Source organism: Coloeus monedula, assembly GCF_965178545.1.
Source record: "Coloeus monedula genome assembly, chromosome: Z".
In the NCBI taxonomy this organism is placed as follows: domain Eukaryota; kingdom Metazoa; phylum Chordata; class Aves; order Passeriformes; family Corvidae; genus Coloeus; species Coloeus monedula.
The window spans coordinates 39,251,132-39,274,362 of NC_138822.1; the positions used below are offsets into that span (position 1 = coordinate 39,251,132).

The window sequence follows — 23,231 nt, forward strand, 5'->3', positions numbered from 1 at the left end:
ATAGTGGCTAATGTAAACAAGATGAACTTTAACATCAAGCTAGTGATTTATTTTAAAGCTGAAAATTGAACACTTTAAAAAATCTTCATTTAAAACTGTAATTCCTGTTAGAAAACTTATATACTAGACATAAAATGCCTCAAATTTACAGTGAAAGTAAACTGGAAGAAAACAAGTAAAATGTGGCTTACAGAGCAAATGGGTTTATTTTATGTCTATTGTGCTATGTTTTTGCATTTTTTAGCAACGACAGACATAAATGTTTTGTTAAAAACACTATTTAATGAAGACACATATTTTTGTATCGTCACAAAATGACTTTTTTTAGGGCCTGCTGCTGTTAAATTTCAGTAAGGAAACAACTTCTTGGGATTTCTCTTGTCATTAAAAGGCAAGCCTTGATTCTGTGTTGTATTGATTTCCTTGCATAGGCTATATGATTTTTTTGTTTTGGAGGTGGTATCAGTTTTATTCAGTAATTATAAATGTAATTTCAGTGATAGTACCTGTAGGTTTACAGTTGAAAATCTCTTTAAGACTGTATGTTTCCCACAGTTTTGCAAAGTTCCACGTGCTCAGAGAGACTTAAGAAACTCCGAGGGGAGCTGGATGCTGCTGCCAAAGTGCAGTTTCCAAAGCAGCAATTGTCTTTTGGATTGTAAACCTTGCTGAGAACAGCTTTCACTTGTTTCTATATTAGAAATTCAATAACAGTACCTTCAGTATTAATTTGCTTTGTTAGAGGTAAACTTTAAAAAAATTAATTTAAAGTGATCTTTTTTTTTCAAGCTTTAGCATCTCTGAAGAGGCTCTTGAGGCAGATAGTAAAATTTAGTTTTGCAGTGGATTGACTGAGTCTTCACAGCTAATATTAAAATAGACATCGACTAAGACATTTGTTCTACATATTTGCTATGCTTCTAAGTTGGAAACTTAATTTTTAATGCTTTTGCATTATTATATTATTCCTCTGGTGTACTTACAAATTTTTGTATCTAATAGTATTTATTAAAATTTAAAAAAAATGGTTATTATATTTGAAATGGGAATGCCTAGGTGCCAATAAAAGTTAAAATCTTAAACAAATCTTTGTAGTCTAATTACTAGATGAGGGGCTACATGAGCCGCAGCTGACCAGGCAGTCTTCTTGTTGTGGTCAACTTTGAACTCAAGGGATTAGGAGATCTACTTAAAAATCTGTCATTATTAAGATCCAACACTAAAGATCCAGCCCCTTAATTCAAGTGCCAGTTAGACTGAGATTTTTAGGCTATATAGTAAAGAGAAGATAAAACTATATTTTTAAGATCATGTCATAGGTTGACACTGGGCTGATGCTAGGCACCCGTGAAAGCTGCTCACTCACTCCTCTCTGCAGCTGGACAGAGAAGAGAACATTTAACGAAGGGTTCATGGGTTGTGGTAAGGACCAGGAGAGATCCCTCAGCAAATCCCATCATGGGCAAAACAGGCTCGACTTAGGGATATGAAGTGAACTTACTACTAACAAAATCAGGGCAGGATAATGAGAAGTAAAATAAGCCCTTAAAAAGCCACCTTCCCCCAACCCCTCCTCCTTCCAGCTCTACCTCCTACCCCAGTGGTGCAAGGAGACAGCGAATGGGGGTTTTGGTCAGTTCATCACTCGTGGCTTCTCCCGCTGCTCAGGGAGAGGGGTCATTCCCCTGCTGCACCCTGGGGTCCCTCCCACGGGAGACAGATCACTGAAAACTTCTCCAGTGTGGCTCCATCTCATGAGCAACAGCTCTGTGTGACCTGCTGCAATGTGAGTCCATTCCACCAGCAACAGTGCTCCCCAAAGTGCTGCGGCACGGGTCACTCTTCCACAGGGTGCAGTCCTCCGAGGACAAGCTGCTCCAGCCTGGGAGCAGCACCCCTCTCTCCACCGGGTCTTCCGCTGGATCACAGGCATCCACTGGCTGTGGTGGGACTCCACCACAGGCTGCAGGTGGATCTCTGCATCCCCGTCATCCTCCAGGGGCTGCAGGGGCACAGCTGCTTCACCATGGTTCTCACAGGCTGCAGAGGAATCTGAGCTCCGGTGCCTGGAGCACCTCCTCCCCCTCCTTATCCACTTGGTGTCTGCAGAGTTGTTCCTCTCACTTGTTCTCACTCCTGCTCCTCTGTAGTCACAATTAAAACTGTGCCACAACCTTTGTTTTGATTTATTCTTAAACCTGTTATCACAGAGGCGTTACCATCATTTCTAATTGGCCCAGCCTTGGCCAGTGGCACATCAATCTTTGGAACCACCAGGACACCAGGCTCTGCTGGACATGGTGGAAACTTCTGGCAGCTTCTCACAGAAGTCACCCCTTAAGCACCCCTACTATCAAAAACCAGCCCACGCAAACCCAATAGAGATTAAAACCTAAAGAGTTTTAGAAAGCTTTTCTTTTCTTTATACATTTCAAAATAACAAGCATAAATCCATGTGTTCTCCTTTTCCAGCTACCTTTATAAATTTTCCACGGCATCGTTATTCTTATTGGTCCATTTGCATGATTTCACTTTGTATCTTTTCAGTTCATCATATTTTGCAGTTATTCAACCGGGTATGTTCTTTGGAATGTTTGTATTCAGGAAAAAAGTAATTGTGGTTGTAGTAATCTGAAAAAAAAGTGAAATGAGTGCAAAGTTCTGAGAGTGTTATCTGCTTTGATAAGCATCACCATTTAATACAGGCCACCAGTACGGTTTTGGTCAAAAATCTAAAACACAGTACCAAAGGAGTTGCTATGAAGAAAATTAACTCTTTCCTACCCCAGCCCAGTACAGCTAGCAGAAAGTCCAAAACATCAGGTTTAAGAGTTTATTCACTTGTATATGTCTGTTAGACTGCTATGGAACTTGGCATTTTCCCAAAATTCTCCCCTCAAACTCTTGGGCAATACTGGGCGTACACATCAAGTATTGGGTTGGGTTTTCTATCTCATTGCTGACATGGTGCCTCTGCCACAACAGAGTGCATTTGGATTACATTGCATGTCTCCTGCATAGTTGTACGAAGACAGACAATATTTGTGCAGCATTAAAGCCATAGGCTTGTTTTCAGCTAATGCAGATAGGCTGAATGTGGTATTCCTGTTGGTAGATTGAGCTGCCTAGAAATAACGTTACAGCAAAGGCAAGGAATGGCAGCATGGAAAGTTTACTGGCAAAATTCTAATTTTGGCAAACATGATGTTAATGACAGTATTGCAGATTGGGACTTAAAAAATGAAAACACATTATTTAGACATCTTGACAAAAAGTATGGCATGGAAGATAACTCTTAAATTGACCTAGTAGGTATTATTTTAAACTGAATGACAATTGTGTGTTACCATTTCTCTAGGGCTACAAGTATGAAAAAATAGTTTTTTTCTGTGCAACAAGATCAATGCAGAAGGTTCCTATAGTGGGTAGTAGTGAGAGGTTCGTCTTGTACTTGAGAAGACTGGATTAGAGCTCTGTGCAAGGCTATAGCTGATATATATATATATGTATATGTATATATATATATATTTTATAGTGATAAAAATTATAGTGAGGTGTCACTTGTCGCTTTCTTCAATGTGAAATCTGAGCTTCTCAAAAAAGGTCAGATTTTGTGAATTTTTCTTAGATTGATTTTAAGTGTAACATTGTTATTTGGGACATCTCTAGGATTCATAGGGCTCCTGAGTGTCATTAAGAAGATCATGCTTTTCCCTCTGTAGACTTTTCAAAACTGTGGTAAGTAGGTGGAGTGGCTGATAGGACAGGGCAGGGGTCTGTCACTGGGGTGTGCATGCTGTAGAGCAGATCTTGCTCCTATTACTGAAAGCAATCTTGCAAGTATGTGTTGCTTTGACTGTAACGCCTAGTCCAGTCTGAATAGCACTCTATACTTTCTGGTATTACCAAATGTTGGAACAGAAGAGGCTAAGTAATTGAAAGAATTTCCAGAACGGAAGTTGGCAACACTTTCTGACCTGTGCACTTATGTAAGTTTTCCACTGAGTTCTATTGGTGCATAATGTGTAGCGTACAGGAGAAATCTCATCATTTTAATACAATGCCTTAGTAGAATGTTGTTCTTATTAGATTACTCTAATTATAGAATTCTTAAAAAATACTCACCCTGCAAGTACGTAAGTACGCCTCCTCTAGCTGATAAAGTTTTATGGAGAGACAAAGAAAAGGCTTAGGCTTTAGTATCTGATTTGACTTTATGAGCCACTCTGTGTAAATTGCTTAATGACACTGGTGATAAACACATGTATCATTGTTTAGCCGTGATGGGAGTTATGACAGTTTAGCCTTCCTGGATTTCAAATGCCACAGATTTTTTCACTATTGCAAAATAAGGCTGCTATTAGAGTTGGTAAAGTTAGTTTTTCTTATAGAACATATTAAAACTTGTGGAAAAGTTAATACTATAATTTGTTACAAAGTAAGTTATAAATGCTTCTTAGGAATATAAATAATGCTGAGAAGAATGATCTGTCAATAACCTGGTATTGTGGTGTAACACCAGGAAAAAAAAAGTTTCTTCTTGGAAACTGAATATCAGCTGACGTCTTGTGACCTCTCGATCAATACAGTGTTGGTTTGCTTTCTTGGCACATTGTTCTATGCACTTTGGAATGGTCAAACTTGTTCATATGTCTCTAATCAAGGCAACAAGATCAGAAGTCTTCATCTAAAGGTTTAATAAATAAGTTTAGTGTGTATATAATGGAGATATCAGATTTGTAATTGAACTGTTATGTAGGACTCTTCAGAGAGATAAATTTTTTTTATTATTTCCTTTGGAATGAAGTTCAAGATAATTTAAAATGTTTTAAGTCCTCTCCAAGCATAACATAATCATGTGATCTTTGGCTTTGTAAGGCTTTAAGTAAATGAAGTACTGCATTATTATATGCATGCTTAGTCACAACAGCAAAATAATGTCAGGAAAAGTGTAGCATTCTTAACTTTCAGACAAGATGTTTTTCAAAGTATGTAATTGTGTGGTTTTGAAGTTGGCTTATCTGACTGAATGACACAGGCTTGACCACGGTAGAAATAATATGTGAGACTGCATACCAAATGCATTACGTATAAATATAACGCAGAATTTACAGTTCTATATCTTGTATTAAAGCTTTTATACAAGTGTCTTTCAGCTATATTTGCTGTTAAAGTGTGGCTATATGGCTGTATCTCTCTTGGCAAACAAGGCTGCTCTTCAGTGTTCTGTGTTGTCACTGAAGTCCTAACTAATTCTAATACCATGCATCCAGGGTGAGTAGTTTTCTCTCTGTGGCTTTCAGGCTTAATTTTCATTCCTTGTTTTCCTTCAGGCACTTGTGAGGACAAAGATAAACCTCTGAGCTGCTCTGTCGTTGAGACTTTGAGGTGTACCTTGACAGCTTACCAGAACAAGCTGGAAGATACGTCTAATGAGGTAACACTTGCAATGTTTGGCTCTCTATGTATTGCATTTGGCCTGCAGCAGTACATACACTTTGCTTGTAAAAAAGGGCAGAAGAGTGGGAATGTTGAGTTGACAGCTTCAAGTATACCCAAAGAAAAAATCTGTCACTACTATTTCTCTAAGCTTGCCCTACAGTGAAGTTTCACTTACATTTGTGGGGACTGGGAGAAGAGTTTTTTGTCTTTCTAGTTTAATTTGGTTTTTTGGTTCAACCTTTCGGGGTTATTTTCAAAAAACATTTAGGATAACAAACCATTCATATATAGGATTTTAGTTAAAAGATAATGATCTGTGTGTGGCAGCATATACTGCAGTGTTCCTTAATACACAGTGGTTGAGCCTCAATAGTCATTGCTATCAGTTAGGTAAATGATCATACTCCCCTCTACTTTTAAAACTGGTACAATTTTCTGAGGAGAGTGTGTTTTGGATGGAATCTCTTTGGGAGCTGTTTTGCAGTAATTTCAATTAAAATAGGACTGTTAAAGTACTGTCTTTAAGTTATCTAAGAAAGTAATGGAAATATTTCACTTTTGGGAATCTTACCCTTGGAAAAATCAGATGTTTTTCATGCAGTCCTACTATCCTTTTGTATCACTGACTGAGAAGTTACAGTGTTGCATTTATTTTGTTGTGTGTTTTGCTAGTGTGACAAAATTACTCCTCTTGAGTGTAAATGTTTTATTAATTTGTAGCTTTAAAGGCTGTAGAAAGAAGTTAGCTGCACCATTAAAACTTTTTGTACAAACTTGTGATTAGTCTTTGAATAAAATTGGCAAATACAAAAAGGCAAGGTGTGATAAGATTGTAAAAATGCCAGCACTCTATTTCATTTCTAGGTTTTGTCTTTTGTTTCGACAAATGCATAGTCTAGCTAGTCAGTCAACACATTAAAAAAATTAAAAAAAAAAAAAAGAAAAGTATATCAGCTTTGCCCCTTTTATTGGGAGAAGAATAGTCTCCCACAAGACCTTTGAGTTTGTTCAAGGGGCACAAAAAGAAGTGACCATGGAAACAATTATACTTTTTAAACAGCAAGCACTGTTAAGTCTCTCCCAGTGAGATAAGAGAACTGATGTGTACAGTCATTATAAAACTCTTCTGAGACCCAAGTCTGGAAGCTGAAGAGTAACTAGGAACATATTACCCACAGCGAATTGTTATTTGGGAGGAGGAGCATCACGTGATAGGCAGCACAGTTGAAAAGTCGACTCAGCAGGCTTTGGCTTAGTGATGTGCTTTGTTGTGAAACTGTGCCAGAGACAGCAGTGGGGAGACCAAGGGGGTGGCTTCTAAGAAAGCAAAGAGAGTGTTCTGACAGAAAGAAGAATGAACTGTCAAGGAAAATAAATCGCAAGCAGAGCAGGACCAACAGATGACCTGCCACAAGACTTCCCAGTAGGACTGTGTGTGACTGACCCTGAAGTTGTCATATGGAGCCAGAGATCACTGAGCATCTTCGTGGTGCACAGAAAGGGCAGTTCTCTGTCCTTCTTGATTACCCCTGCCCCCACAGAGAATGCTGCTTTTGGCTTTTTATGTGTGAGATATGTTTAATAATAAAACTTTTTAATAATACAATAATGCACAAGGGGACTATGAAGGGCACTCTGCAATAAACCCAGGATGTTTTAATACACAATAGGAAGGGTTTTAGTAAGCAACACAACAGTAAGCAAATATTAGTGCTTTTCCTTATAAAAAGATTTTCAACAAGATCCCACATACTGATGTGTTTATTAATATATGTGTACACCTGTATTTATATGTGAAATATGCTGGTAAACTTGTCATGTTTCATCTATATCTTACTATGTTAAACATTAGATGAAAAGATCTAGTTAATTTGTGTGACTGAAAGGTGTAGAAATGTTTTGGGATTTGTAGGTAACTAGCTTTTCACTTATTGTATAGTGCAGACACCAGAATATGTTTGGGGAGAGGGAAAAGGCTAGTAAACCAATAAAAAGACTGGAAATATCCCAGTAACATTCTTTAATTTACTATAATTATTTCTAAGGGTACTGCCAGGTTCCCTGACATCAAAATACAAAAATAAACATATGATTTCAAAAGTAATTAATAAATTTTGTAAATGGGGTATTCTGCTTCTGAGTTGCTCCTTAAATATCAGACATTAGCAGTATCGTCATATAAACAGAGATACAGATTATTTTGATAAGTTGTTATCCTTTTTGAAAGTAGACAGTGAAGCTGGTACACATTATGGTACCTTGGTACACATTAAGCAACCTCTGGGATGGTTGCTTTTAACCCTACAGTAGTCACTGTGCCTCTTTGGAACACTGCTGCTTTTTACAGTATGAGAGTACTGTCCAGTGCTCAGTAAAGAACCATGCTTGTAGCTGGACAGTTTCTGCTAATGGCCACTGACTTGAAAACTTGTTTTCTCAAACCACTCCCCAGATCATTATCTGAATTTATTACGCTTTCAAGTGCATTTCAGAGTCTGTGTTTTTGTCAGATGTTTTGAGAGTTAATAGGATAGGTAAGAGTGGACTCAGTTTGGGGTTCTTTTAAATCATTATAAAAGTTATTTAGTGCTTTTGTAATGGCATGTTATTTAGATTGTATGGCATACAAAAGCTGTTCGATGAATTGAAATAAATGTTGGTTTTTAACTTTTATATACAAAATTCTTCCTTTATATTATATTGAATAGATCACTGCAGTCTTTCTGTAAAAGCCTGTTTGACTTTCATATTTTTCACAGCTTGAGAAAACGAAGGCTTTGTGTAAAAAGATGACAAAAGAACTTGAGATATCTGAGGAGAAAATGTGTGCTTTAAGACAAGACCTTAAGGTATGGTTTAATGAATTTAGCATAAAATTTGTAAGTTCTGCAAAAGGTATCTTTCTGGATTAAAGGTATCTTTTTTTCTTATCAGAGTAAGTCTCTATATCATTGTATTCCATTGAGGAAATGAGTTTACCTTTGCAAGTTTGTGTGAAGCCATGCTGCTTTATTCTGCTTACCACTATAGGCTACATAATTTCAATGATTGCACTTCTGAAATAATTAAAATACATTTATGAATTAGCAAAATATTGTTTTATATTGAAATCGGTAACAGTAATTTTTTTGTTTAACTGTTTTTCTCAAGAAAAGTAAAAGGGTGTTTAATTACCTCTGTGCATATGAAGATCTATTTTATTAAAGATGTCTGTTCTTTTGTTAATTTTTTTTGTTTGTGTTTATCCGAAAGGTCAGTGCATGTAATGCATCAAGTTGTCTTTAACAGCTGTAAAGTGTGCAGCATAAAATTTCTTAGAGTAAAATTTACCTCAGATAAAAACACTTGAGAATTCTTTCCTTTAGTTTTGGAACAAAATTTTTTTTTCTGTTTTTGGCTGACACCACTTTTGTAATGTCTTGTCTGGTTAAATCAATAGCCAAGCAAGTGAGCAAGTCCTGAGGTTGTGTTTTAACTTAATTTCCCAACTAGTAGTGTATTGTATTACTGCCAAAATAGAATGTCTGTAAACCCAGTGTTTTTCAGATTCTTTTGCTGAGAATAGGCTACTTTGTGGTTTTATGCAGTGTTCTTCTGTAACATTCGTTGAATCTTCACATTAATGAATATTTGCACATGGTGTGTTGTCATCTGTTCTGAACTTTCTTTACTAATTTATGTTCAGAAGATTTAGGACTTCTGCTTCTGTTACAGCACCTTTTTAACTCACCTAAGATTTTTGCAACCCTTTGCAATAGATACTTGTATTCTTCATGCAAAACCTGAGCTTGCTACACACAGAGGGTACTGGTTTTTATGCAATATGCCAGTTTTCAATCTCTCTAAATTTTTGGTAATATTGTATAGATGATCAAAATCTAGATCCAGTCTGAAAGCATTTGTGTTAGAAATATAACATTAATATTTTTATGTTTTTATTTAGAAAAATAAAACTTGTCATTTTCTGATGAATTTGATAGTATCTTTTGTATGAATTTATGATCTATGAAGCCATGATTTTACGAAAAATAAACAATGCTTTCAGTTTGACCTTTTGCAAACTTTAGCAGTGCTGGAAAGCCAGTGTATCTGCACAACATTTTGGCTCAAAAGGGGTAGCGTATTAAGTTCTTTGTTTACCTGGTGAGATCTTGGTGCTGGTAACATAATGGTATTTATGACCATTTCTGATTATTACTTACTTCCCATGGTCAAGCCTCCAAAGAGAGTCTTTCACATTTTTTTAATCTTGCATATAAAGACAATGGACAACTGCAGCTGTGTTGCTTACAGAGTCAGCTGTAACAGATCAGGGATTCACTTAAGAAAATAATGTATCTTTTCAATAGGTCTGAGAGCTTTGCACTCTGCAGAGGATAAGTTACGTTCCTGTGTTTTGCATCTCATTCGTGGGGGTAGAGGGGACTGTGAAGATCACTGCATCATGAAGCCTTTACCTGTCAGAGATGGATTTCCAATGCTGTCTAGTTGCAAGCTGTGGAAGAGGCCTATTGTCAGTTTTGAAATTCTGTTCTTGAGAGATACTGTCCACCTAGCCTGGAGTCTTGTGAATGCATGGGGTTATATGACTGTTTATTTCCTCAGATGATGAGCACTTGACTAAGGTAGCATTTTATAGAGTAAAATTTATACCAACCTTTCTGTTACATTACTCTGTTTTACAGGAAGCTCAGGGTACCATGGCTGATGCCAATAAAGAGTTAAACTATCTGCACACTAAGTGTGCAGACAGAGAGACTTTAATAGAAACTTTAAAAATGGAACTACAGGATGTACAGCAATGCTGGGAGAAAGAGCAAGTACGTGCCGCAGAATCTGAAAATGAAATCCAGAAGCTTACCAGGGCTTACCAGAAGGATATGGAGGTATTACTAAAGACAAGATGACTGTCAAAGAGTCTTTATTTAATCTCAGCTTTATACATTTACATACATCAGATGGTTACTCTTAGTCTTAACAGATTTATCCCTAAAATATGATTTTAAGATACGTATTTTGAAATATGCGTTTAATATCTACAAGATCTCAGGACATATTGGTTCTCCTTTCTTCTGTATCAGAACTAATAGCTTAATCATTCCAGTATTTGGAATTTTTGAAAAAAGTTTATTTAAAAAGCTACGCTTGACGAACAATTATTTCTTTCTTTCAAAATAAAAAAGTTAACAGAAATGTTTTACAACTGAAACATGTAATAGTGTTGTTATCATGTGTTAATTACTGATCCACATGGCAACTGATAGATAGCAAATATGGAATTGAGGTAGATTTGCATGCATGGCACAAAACCTAGAAATTCTTATTTTTTATCTCTTAGCTAATTGTGGTGTGCTGTGTGTGGGAATGGGTCCACAATGTCTTATTTCAGAACTATTATCTCTCTTCTTATATGTATTAACAGATGTTAATTTTGTTGCTTTTTCCGCCCAATAAAGCGGTCCTGTACTAGCAATGGCAATGATATACTTGTAGATGTTGTGCATATTGAGCTCATTACTTCCACAAATTTGGACATGGATGCCAACTGAGTAAAAAGGAAACATTCTTTCCACCTCTTTTACAGTCTGGTATTTAAATGGGGTCCACATGAAGCAGCTGGAATTGTTACACACATCAGATAATGATTAAAGTGAAGGAAACGAAGTCTGGCTATATTGTAAAGTCAGCATGTCTACAACCCTGTGGTTGCATTCAACATGTGTGAATTGATTTGGGGTCTTGGAATCCTGTTTTTCATGCCAAATGGATAATTATCATGCTAGTTTTATCACAGCTCAAACAAAAATGTAATGATGGTGGTACACTGGATTTTCCTTGGGGAATTTGTAGTTCTGTTAGATACAAAGTTAAAATAAACTAAACTACAGTTTCTTTTTAGTTGCCTAAAATACCATGAAATAATTGTGAGAAAATGCACCTAAGTGTAATGGAAAGGGCTCAGAAAATCCCTAGTTTCCCATCTCGGCCATCCGTAATTTCTTAATGTAAAACCTCAACCAAGGCCCCTGGAAAACAATGGGAACCTTTGCAATGGTTTACAGACTTTGTTCTTGTGACTTTTGAGATACAGCTTGCTATTGTTGTCTTAATCAAAGTTGCTAAGTTGCCTATATGTGCTAAAAGCATTAAGAATAGAATTTCTATGGCATGCTGTTGTTGCTAAAGTTTATTTATTACTTGCATCAATTTATTATACTACTGACTAAAATCAGTGTAAATGAATGAGGTATGGCTTGTGGAATTTAACTGATGAAGATATAAGCCTATTTTGTCTGGCCATTTAGTCTCATACATAATCCATACAAAAACAATTTTAGAAAGACTTTACAGCAATAGTTGTATAAATGGTGTGTTGTGCTGCCAAGCCAATCAGAGAATTTTCTGCATGCTCTGCAGTTGTTGCAAGTGGTACAGTTTGAATATAACTGAAAATGTTACCATAAATAAAGAAATTGCACGTACTAATAGCATGGAATTTTTTATCTGTATCAGTTAGTGGCTGTGGTGACAGTAGTACTGTTCTGTAGTTATATAATTTATTTATATATAGACAAATAATAGAAAAATTTTGTAAAAACTGTTTTCTTACATTTGCTTCAATATGTATGACTGCAAATATTAGCAATTGAAGAATTTTGAAAAAGGTTTGAGAATGAGCTGTGTGGGCTTTTATTCACTGATACGTAGTTCATTTTACTGCCCATGTGATGCATGTCTTTCAATTCTAACACTGTTCAGATACAACATGTAATTTTTCCTTTTGTTTCAGGAGAAACTAACCTTCCTTCATAGCTTATACCAGCATTTGATAGCGGGCTGTGTGCTTATAAAACAACCAGAAGGCATTCTAGATAGATTCTCTTGGCCTGAGCTTTGTGTAGTCTTGCAGGAGAATGTTGATGCCCTGATCTCAGACCTCAACAGGGCTAATGAGAAGGTAAGTGTCCTTAGGCACCAGCTACCTCTATTAAATTCAGTGACATTTGTCCACATCGCAGTATCATTAAAAAGGACTGACATTCATCTTATTTCAAAAAGAATTTGGACGTTAATAATTCAATACCATTAATTATGGCTTGTCTACAACTCAGTTTGATGCCATTGCTGTGGGCATGTAAATGTGACTGAAGTCTGTATGAAGTCTCTAAGCTCCACTTTCAGTGCAGGACATGCTAATAGTACTAGCCAATATTAGCCACAGGGACCTAATTAAAAGAAAATAAATTAATCTTACTGATGAAGCAATTCAAAGAACTTAGTCATTTACACTAATAAAGCAAGTCTTTATTTTACCATAAAACAGAAACAAAATGCACTTACTCTAGGAATATAATCCTTAAACTATGTGTTTATTATTCAGAGGTACTATTTGAAAGAGTGACAGTGTATTTTTTTCATTTAATTGTAATTCGTGGACTACAGAATTGTATTCAGAAACATGAATAGAAATTACCTGTTTTTATAAAACATGTCAATATTTGCTATAGGGAGGAGCTGTACTTTTTGGAATTATTTTGATGTAAGTAATCTTATGTGGCCTTTCTCTCAAGAAATCCCCGCATTTTTAGGAAAGAAAATACTTTGTTTTTAAATAAATTAAACTGATTCTGCAGACTAACATATGACAATCTTTAAGATTTCAGTTCATTTTCTGCCTCTGTTGATCAGATCAGTCCTAAGACTAGTACAGCAACTCCAGAACTTGTCTGCGCTGACATTTTTTGAGACATAGTAAGGGGAAATCTTCTTTTGACATTTCTCATCTTCTGGAGTGACCACTCTTCTGGCTTGAGTAAGATGCAGGGCTTCTTACAAGTGAATTGTTTTAACTCTGCCCATCATTTAATAAATACACCAGCAGTCATTTGGACCTACTCCCTTACTAAAGGGGATAGGATGCAATCTGGATTATGAACATTAAATGTACTTTTCTATTTTGTTTTCGAAGTAGAGGAGGAAAGGGAATGGAAGAGAAGGGAGTGAACATTATTGGCAGTGTTTGGGGATGTTGTGTCATATTGTTTCTTGCTTTTTAATTTAGTATGATTATTGATATTGACTGTGACATCTCTAGGGCTCTTATCATATACTTATGAGCTTTTAAGGGGTTTTGAGCAGTGTGTCACTTGTGTTGTACCCACTTTATTGCAAACAAAACTTTTGTCTTGAATTTCTCTGTGACCTATTTGAAAAGTAGCTTGCTGATACTCTCTAGTAATAAAGTGTAGGTGTTTGTATTTAAACATTATTGCTACCTTGATTCATTCCTCCACTTAGTTTGCATGGGAGCTCCAAAGTTATCCACAGAGTGAATCCATTTGTGCTTGTTAAAAGCAACTTCTGTATGCTAAAATGTCCTGAAATTCTTCTAATACTTAATAGTATCTGGAACATCTTGGGTTTCCACTAAAACAAAAATTAAATTAAGGACTGTGTTTTTACTCATTATTTGCAATTCTTGCAAACTTCTAAAGGACTGGTATACTCAGATTGGTACTTTAGCAACACAAGATTTAATGCACTCGTGAAAAAAAAAAAAAAAAAAAAAAAAAAAAAGTGTCCAGTTCAGGTTTTCAACAAAGAAAGCAACAAATATCTGCAACATGGTACAACAATGGCAAAACTGAATCCAATTTTTTGTTCACTTTTTTGCACAACTCAAGTTAATAATCTGTCATGAAAGGCTTTTACTTAGTTTTGATGAATATACTGAAGAAATTACAGTTTAGATTTTATGCTGGGATTGTCTGTGGTTAAATTGATATGTACAGTAAAGTAAAAAGGTGTTTAGAGAAGTAAAAGAATTTATTTTTAAATGTTTGTCACACAGATATCTCACCTAGAATATGTTTGTAAAAACAAGTCCAATACAATGAAGGAGCTTCAGCAGAGCCAGGAAGATGCTTTAAATAAAATGGCTGAACAGATGAAAGCACAGGCAAGCAGTTGGCAGAATGAAAAAAAGTATCTGGAACAGCAGTACGCAGGTCTCCTTGGGGAAGTTCATGCAAGGGCACAGGTATGGTGCTATGAACTTCTGATTTTTTTTTCTTGTAAATATTTAATGGATTATTTCAGTTGTGTGAGCCCCTAACCAGTTTAAGGTTGTTTAAAATAAAAAAAAAAAATGCAAACTCCATGCTAGTATTAACTTAATTTGTAATAAGAAATAAATGTCTTTGTTAAAACATTCCAGAAGTGAATTGCCTAATTTGGTTTACAGTTGCTAGTGATTCTTTTTTTTGAGAATGTTAAGGCTGTAAGATTGAATTTGCTTGGTTTAAGAATTATATAGGGCAGCAGTGATTATTTTCAGTGTCATGCTTTGCAAATACTGTGTAGAGGTACAGTAATATGGTGTCATCTGGGGATAAATTTAGGTATATACATTCTGACCCTAAAAACCAATTAGCAGTTACATTGGTAGATTTCAACAGTATTAAAGGACTGTTACACAGATGCTACAGTGAGCAGTGGGTCAAAAGTTTAAAACTCTTGGCACTGATTGTTAGACAAATTATTTGCAATTTAAAATGTTCACTATTAATTCTACAACCACCATTCACCATCTTTTCAATCACATTAATCTACATGTGTTTCAATTAAAAGTGTTGTGAAATTGAGGAAATAAGGTATACCTTGTTACTTGTGACTGCCACCTGCAACTTACTTCATCTGAAGGATGCTGTATTTGACTCAGATTTTAGTCTTGGAAGTCTTTGTGTGCTGAAAAATATATCTATGAAGTATTTTTTTGACAGCGCAATTATGGTGACTTCTTTGGATTGAGTTATAATTTTGTAGATGTTTTTTGCTTGATATTTACATTTCACATTGGATATTGATAAGGCTAGAAACATCACTATGAGTGGAATAAGTGACATCTAGGTTTATATTAAATTTCCCCAACTTCATGTAGTTTCAACTTATAGGTTTCATTTGCCAACAAAAAGAATGGTGGAATAAGGAAGCTTAATTGTAATTTTAAACATTACATTTCCTTCCTAAAGAAAAAGTGGAGTTACACAATTTAGATTCCTTCCTCCTATGAATGATGGTTCCTACCTTTAAAAACTCCAATGTTTTGCGAAAAATAGGTGGTCTGCAGTACTGCACCATTCCTTGGGATGGTGCTGAACCTGCCAGTCTCTGCAGCTGAGTTGTATAGACAGCATGTAAAGCACGTACTGAAAAAGTGTATCTTTTTTGTGGAGGGCACATTAGGCATGTCTTTTGGAAAAAACTTCATCTGTCAGCTTGCTGTACGGGATTACTGAATCTCTAAAAGGAAAAACAATCTCTAAGGATGTTTTCCCTTAGAAGCATCTGGGCATGTTTTCTAACACAGGTTATGTAATGTCGGAGTGCTAGATGGTAGTTTTGTAATCTAGGTAGTACAATGTCTGTATACACTTAGATGATTCAACACTCTGTTTTCCGTCTTGTGTTGCAATTTGTCTTCCTTACCATTCAGTGTCAAACTGTAAAGAAGACAGTCTAATTTCTTATCAATTTCCAATTTGTGACTGACTTTTGCAAATACCAAATTAAGCCTTTCCCTTCCTATCATCCATAGGGTCCATAAATGTCTACTTTTAGGGCTGTCCTAGTCCCAATTGCCCATTTTTCCTGGCTTAACTGTATTTTACCTATTGCATTTTGAGCCAGTTAGCCATATTTTTCTGCAAGATCTCTGCTTTGTTTGGTCAGAGGTGTGCAGACAGACTAATGTCATAGCCTTATTTCCAAAGGAAACAAGGAAAAATGTGCCACAAGTTACAGGATGTCTTCAAAGGATTTTTAAGATTTCCTGACTGCCAGTGATTACATACAGATGCAGAATGCAATAGTTAAATTTAATTATTTTAGCAAGCTTTATTCATTACATTTTATAAGAAACATATAATCAGTGCAAGTGGAATATAATTTGCCAGTATTTCATTGTACAGCTGAGGGTCTCCTCACTCTAGGACACTTATTCTAGCACTACAAGGAAACTGTAGCAATTTGCTACATTTTCCATCCAAAGATCTGAGTGTTAATTGCAAGCACTTTAGTGAAATAACCCCTTGTAGGGTTTAGTTCCATTCTGAAAAGGGAAGATGAGTGATTTTTGCTGTTCTGCATCAACCTAACGGTACATCATGGGATGCTTCCTTTTATTTTTAACTTTGTCTTCAACCAGTGTTCCATGACTACTTCTCGATATTTTCTCCTCAGAGGTTCTGTGTTTTAAAAAAATAAAACTTCTTTAGTTTTTCAAGTTGCTGATATGTGTGTGAAAGCAAACCATAGAGTGTCAATTCACACTCTCAAGAGTTAACAGAGAGCTCTAACTGCACAGCAGTATAAGTAATGTATCTTGAAAATTATTGTTTTGGTTTATTAGAACTGCAGTAGAGAGGGCTTTTCAGAATGGTCTTCTTATAATTAAACTGCTGGAAAATCTGGAGATTTTAGTGGCAATGACACTTGCTACTGCTTCTGTCCCCAGCCAGTACTGTTCAGGGTCCCTGGTTCCACAATAGGATCTATGAATGTTAATAGGTACTACTTCACAGCTGGTACTGTAGGTCAGATGGATGGTGTAATCAGAAAGCAGTTTTACTGTTTTTCTGTAGGACAGAAATTCCCAGAGTAGCCTTATCACAGATCAGCAATAAACAAGGCACTCTGTAGATACCACTCTTTGTCAGTGGTCTCCATGTTTGGAGAGTCAATGGAGCTTAAAATACATATCCTTTTTCTTTGCCTTTTGTAGCAGGAGTCTAGTCTTCTTGATTTGATAGTGTGCCATTTTGAAAATGTTACTATGCTGTTCCTTAGCCTCACACAAATTATTTATTATTTATAGTCTCACAGGAAATGTCCTCTGAATTTTAACTACCAGTTGTTGTTTGTTATAAAGACATTTATTAATCTGTCCCCATTTTTTGTGGCAACTGCTTAAAATAGAATGGTTTTATTCTGATATCCAAAAGAAACCGTATTGTAAGAGAAAAATTCTGTAACTACTTTAAAAATGTTAATTTCAACAGAAAAATAGAAGGTTTGCTAAACAGAAAAAGGAAAAAGTCCTCTGGGGAGAAGAAAGTGTTGGTTTTTTTCTTGGTTGGAGGCCTTTTACAGCAAGGCAGGTGAATTAGATAAAGGATGGGATATATTGCAATTGTATGAAAAGTCACTGCCATCAGTGCAAAGGGAGGAAGAGAAGTGTGTGTAACTATCCTGGTCCTGACCTACCAGATGTCTTTGGTAGGCATGTCTGGCCCATGTACTTAAAACACAGCAAAGGGAGGACAGGACTGTTGATGTTGTCTATAGGTATAGATATATATACACACATTCAGAAAAATAAAATAGCTGAACTTTACAAATCACTGACTCACAGAATCAAAGAATGTGTGAGGGTGGAAGGGACCATAATGGGTCATCTGGTCCACCCTCCCTGCTCAAGCAGGGTCATCCTAGAGCACATTGTGCAGAATTGTGTCCAGATTGTTCTTGAATATCCTCAGTGAGAGAGACTCTACAGCCTCTCTGGGAAATCTGTGCCAGTGCACTGCCAGTGCTCAGTAAAGAAGTTCCTCCTCATGTTCAGGTGGAACTTCCTGTGCATGAGTTTTTGCCCACTGCCTCTTGTCCTATTGCTTGGCACCACTGAGCAGGGCCTGGATCCATCCACTGACGCCCTTCCTTTTGATACTTTTAGACACTGATGAGAATCATGGAATTGTTAGGTTTGGAAGGGACCTCTGGAGATCATCTAGTCCAACCCCCTTGCTGAGGCAAAGTCACCCAGGGCAGATTACACAGGAATGCATCGAGGAGGTTTTGAATGTCTCCAGAGAGGGAGACTCCACGATCTCCCTGGGTAGCCTGTTCCAGTGCTCTGCCACCCTCAATATAAGGAAGCTTTTCCTCATATTGGGATAGAACTTCTGTTTTAGTTTATGACCATTGCTCCTCATCCAACATCAGTGTTGGGCAGCACTGAAAAGAGTCTGGCACCATCCTCCTGACACCCACCTTTGAGATATTTGTATGTATTGATGAGATCCCCTCTCAGTCTTCTCCAGACTAAACAGGCCCTGCTCCCACAGTCTCTCCTCATAAGAGAGATGCTCCAGACCCCTGATCATCCTTGTGGCCCTCCACTCGACCCTCTCCAGTAACTCCTTGTCTCTCTTGTGCTGAGGAGCCCAGAACTGCACACAGCACTCCAGGTGTGGCCTCACTAGGGCCGAGTAGAGGGGGAGGATCACCTTCCCTCAACCTGCTGGCCACACTCTTCCCCATGCACCCCAGGATGACATTGGCCCTCCTGGCCACAAGGGCACTGCCAGCTCATGGACAGCTTGTGATCCACCCAGAGTCCCAGGTCCTTCTCCACAGGGCTGCTCTGTAGGAGGTCAGCCCCAGCCTGTGCTGGCACTTGGGGCTGCTCCTCCCCAGGTGCAGGACCTGACACTTGCCCTTGTTGAGCCTCATCAGGTTTCTCTCTGCCCAACCCTCCAGCTGACCCAGGTCCCACAGAATGTCAGCAGAGCCTTCAGGTGGGTCAGCCACTCCCCCCAGTTTAGTGTCACCAGCAAATTTGCTGAGGGTGCATTTGATGCCTTCTTCCAGGTCATTAATAAACAAATGCAGTGAGTTTGGAGCCTTGGGAACACCACTGACTGCAGGCCTCCAGCTGGATTCTGGTCTACTGATCAGGACCCACTAAGCTCTGCCATTGTCAGTTCTTGATTCACCCCAGGGTCCGTTCATCTATAGAACCCACATTTCCTGAGCTTACCTGCAAGGATGTTGTGAGATACAATGTGTATGAGGTCCCCTCTCAGTCGTTTCTTCTTGAGGCTGAACAGGCCCAGCTCCCTCATTCTATTTTAAGAACGATGTTCCAAGTCCTTTTGTCACCCTCTGCTGGACCTGGAGGCAGGATCACTTCCCTTGTTGTCGACATGCTTGGCCACATTTATTTCCAGATGCACCTTGACCTTCCATGTCTCATTTCTACTTACTCTGACAACCTCTCTGTCTTCATTCCAAGTGGCCTGACTCTGTTTCCATCTCCTGTGTATTTCCTGCTTATGCCTGGGTAATGACAGTTCTTCATTTGTCCATGCAAGTCTGTTACCCACTTTGCCTGACTTCTTGGTCATTGGGATGTGTTGTTCTTGAGCCTGGAGGAACTTACCCTTGAATATCAGCCAACTCTCTTGCACCCCTCTTCTCTGCAGGAGCTGTTCCCATGGGATTCTTCCAAGAAGATCCACAAAGAGGCTAAAGTTAGCTCTCCTGAAGTCCATGGTTGCCATTTTACTTGCTGCTCTGCTTGCTCCTCCCCTGATGCTGAAGTCCTCATTCTCATGGTCACTATAGCCAAGGCTGCCCCCAACCTTCACATCCCAAACAAGGCCTTCCCTGTTTGTGTGAGGCCAAGCAGCACAACATTCCTTGTAGGATCCTCCACTGCCTGTGAAAGGAAGTTGTCATCATTGCTTTTCAAGAACCTCCTGGGCTGTTTGTGTTTCGTGGTGCTGGTTGTGCAGCAGATGTCAGGGTAGCTAAAGTCCTCCACAAGAACCAGTGTCTGTGACTCTGAGGCTGCTTTGTGCTGCCTGTAGAAGGTCGTCCACCTTCTCCTCCTGCTTGGGTGGCCTGTAGCAAACACCCACAAGTGTCATCCTCAGTGGTCTGCCCTTTCTTCCTGACCCTAAGGTCTTGACTCTCTCATCATCCACCCCAAGACAGAGATTGATACATCCAAGCGTTGCCTCAAGAGAGGATAACTCCACCACTTCGCCTTCTTGGTCTGCCTCTCCTAAATAGCATTTCCTTTATGACAGTATTCCAGTCCTGTTAGCTATCCCACCACATCTCTAATTGCAATGAGGTCAGAGTCCTTTGATTGCACACAGTTCCTCCTGTTTGTTCCCCATTCCGTGTGCATTGGCGTACAGGCACTTCATAGTAGTATTTGATTGTCCCAATGTCTTTGGATGCTTGTACTCGCTGAATATATTCCCACTTAAGCCTCCTTTTGCTGCTTAGGTGGTCACTGTAGTTCTCTCCTTCCCACACCTCTTCTTTGTTGAGCCTGGCCCTGTCCCTGTCCCTGTCCCTCTTCAAATCTAGTTTAAAGCTCTTTAGGTGAATCCTGCTAATCCTCTTTTTCCCCTCTGAGACAGGAGGATCTCATTTGTTGACCCAGTGTCATACAAACTGACCCATGATCAAAGCTCCATGAATTCTGATGGTAACACCACTCTTGAAGCCAGGAGTTCCTCTGTGGGATTTTCCTGGGTTTTGCCCCATCATTTTCTGCAACTGGCAGGAAAGAAGAGAACACAATTTGTGCTCCAGATCCCTTGACCAATTATCCCAAGGCCCTGAGGTTCCTCTTGATCATTCACAGCCTTTTTATTGGGACTTCATTGCTACCCACCTGGTAAACAGGTAATGGGTAGTGATCAGTTGGCTGTACCACTGGGAAGTTTCTTGGTGATGTTTCTTACCTGTGCTGCAGGGAGGCAACACACTAATAGGTTAATTCCAGTCAGCATATTGGGCTCTCCATTTCTCTGAAAAGGGAGTCACCAATTACTACTACCTTTCTTTTTTTCTTAATTGAGGCGGTCATGATGTAGGGGGTAGGTGCCCTGTCCTAGACAATCGGTCCAGCCCACATAAACTTTAATCCACATCCTCATCGCTGTGATTCTGAGATTGCAGGGTCCTATACCTATTGTATAAGGGCACCTGGGAAGGTGAAATACTTTGGGAGGGGATTCACCTGCATGTCCCAAGGAGAAACCTGTTTCCACTCACCTCTGTCTTTAAGGTCCCCTGCTGCCTGGTGGTGAGAGGGTGGGGGATCCATTGCGTCATGTGAAGTGGACATTTGAGGTGTAGTAGAGCATGGCTCCACCACTCAGTCTCTTCCTCAGACTCCCTAATACTTCTTAGTCTTTCTACTTTGTCTCTCAGCTCTGGCCTTAGGCTTTGTAGGTCACCCACCTATCATACCTCACACAGCTGTTGTCTCTGCTGCCCTGAGAGCAGTGCCAGGCTCCATCGTTTCCTGCAGCCTGAGACCTAGACTCTTGCATGGTTTCGTGGGCACTCCGTCTGGGTTGCCCCATCCTTTCTGGTGTGCACAGAGGAAGTAAATTTTGTCCAAACACTTGAGCTCTATCACTGAGGGTGAAGATCACCAACTGAGGTAAGGGCTTGAGTTGGCAGTGTCTCAGTGCCCTTCCTTCTTGCCCTGCCTGTGCAAACAGTGTCATGGTGCCCTGGCTCATGTCTCATGCCCTGTTTGCCCTCTCTGTTCATCGTCTTCCTGCTTGCTTGCCCTCCCTGAGGACAGCTTTAGTACGTGTGGGGGTGGGCCCTGTCCCTTCTGCTGCCATCTGTGCTCACTCAGAGCTCCAAAAGAAAAACCTTTTAAAGTCTCTGTGTCATTATATTTCTAGTTTTCAGTTCTGTTTCCATGTCAGAGTAAGGAAGAAGTAGGATAAAATAGTTTTGCTAGTAGCACCTGATTTTTTGTTAAGGTTTCTTGGAATTGATGAAGCTCTGCAACCCAGTGAGGTGCCCCTCAAAGCTCAAACACCAAAGGAAACCAGCTTACCAATGTTTAGGAAGAAAAGTCCTTGTCTCTTTCAAGAACTGTGCTTTTAAGCTTTAAAGAAAACATTAAAAACAGTGTTTCGTATAATAAAAGTAATTATTAGCCAGTTAAAGAAAGAAGGTATATTTTCTTGCAAAATGTACCTTTCTGAAGTCAGAGGCTATCTTACTTGCTTTTGCATATTACCATATCACAAAAAGCATAAAAAAAGCGCTTTAATTAGCAAGACCACTGAATGTTGGTATTGCTGCCCAACAGCCCTATAGGGATCACAGCTTGTAGATACTGGCCTTTCACCTGTGATGGCCAGAAACCCTAGGTTGTTTTCTAAATTTGGCTTACCTTTTCAGTTCCTTCCAGTCATGCTACCAGGGTTTTTATCTATAAAAATCAAACACTGTAAATAATGCAGTAGCACTGAAAGTATTGTCCATGTTCATACTTTATTTTAGCGTAGTAAAGTGACATATGTGGCCTGTAAATTGCATTTTGAAATTAAATCTTGTAGTGGCCTACTCTATTTTTGTATCACTTGAAGTATTTTAATAGCATTACAAATGCTTTCCCTTCCAAAAAAATTATAAAATATTTATTTGGTCAAAGACATTTTGTACTGACTAGGGTACATCTCTATAGAGGCGTGGGGTCTTCTATTTTCATTCTAGCGATAGCTATGTATTTTTTTTTCCTTTTTGTGCTTGCAGAATGGAGGAGGGAAAAGAAGCTAGGCTGCTCTGCTCACCACTTATTTGGGACCTGTAGCAAATAGAACACAGGAAAATATGACTAGATGATACCATTTTGCTTCTTTTTAGACTAGTGCTAACAGGAATAATGTCACTCCATGTTTAATAAAATTGTCTCTAGCTCTAAGAGAGGTATCTGAAACTTATCACAATCCTCTGTTTTCTTCATCATTTCAACTTGTAATTCCAGCAATGTTTGCCTTTTTGTGACCATGTTGTAGCTGAAGCATAAGCATTTAGCTTGAGCTTGTGCCTTCTTTGTGAACAGTGCCTAAAATTTATTATATCCCTATACCAGTGGAGCCTGTTTAAATGTAGTCACTGTTTCAATCACAGCAGGCTCTCATGTATCAAGAACCCAGTTTAAGTCTCTGAGGTCACTT

General features: G+C 38.5%; 1 protein-coding gene across 1 annotated transcript in view; it reads left to right on the plus strand.

Moving 5' to 3' along the window:
• The window catches only part of CCDC171 (coiled-coil domain containing 171), a gene marked incomplete at its 5' end in the record, with an annotated part of 157,865 nt that overhangs the window by 48,215 nt on the left and 86,419 nt on the right, over nt 1-23,231 (plus strand). Inside the window, 5 exons of the mRNA XM_082301536.1 lie at nt 5,334-5,437; nt 8,202-8,291; nt 10,128-10,328; nt 12,233-12,400; nt 14,294-14,482. Coding sequence (XP_082157662.1) covers nt 5,334-5,437; nt 8,202-8,291; nt 10,128-10,328; nt 12,233-12,400; nt 14,294-14,482 — 752 coding nt within the window. The remainder of the gene's footprint in view (nt 1-5,333; nt 5,438-8,201; nt 8,292-10,127; nt 10,329-12,232; nt 12,401-14,293; nt 14,483-23,231) is intronic.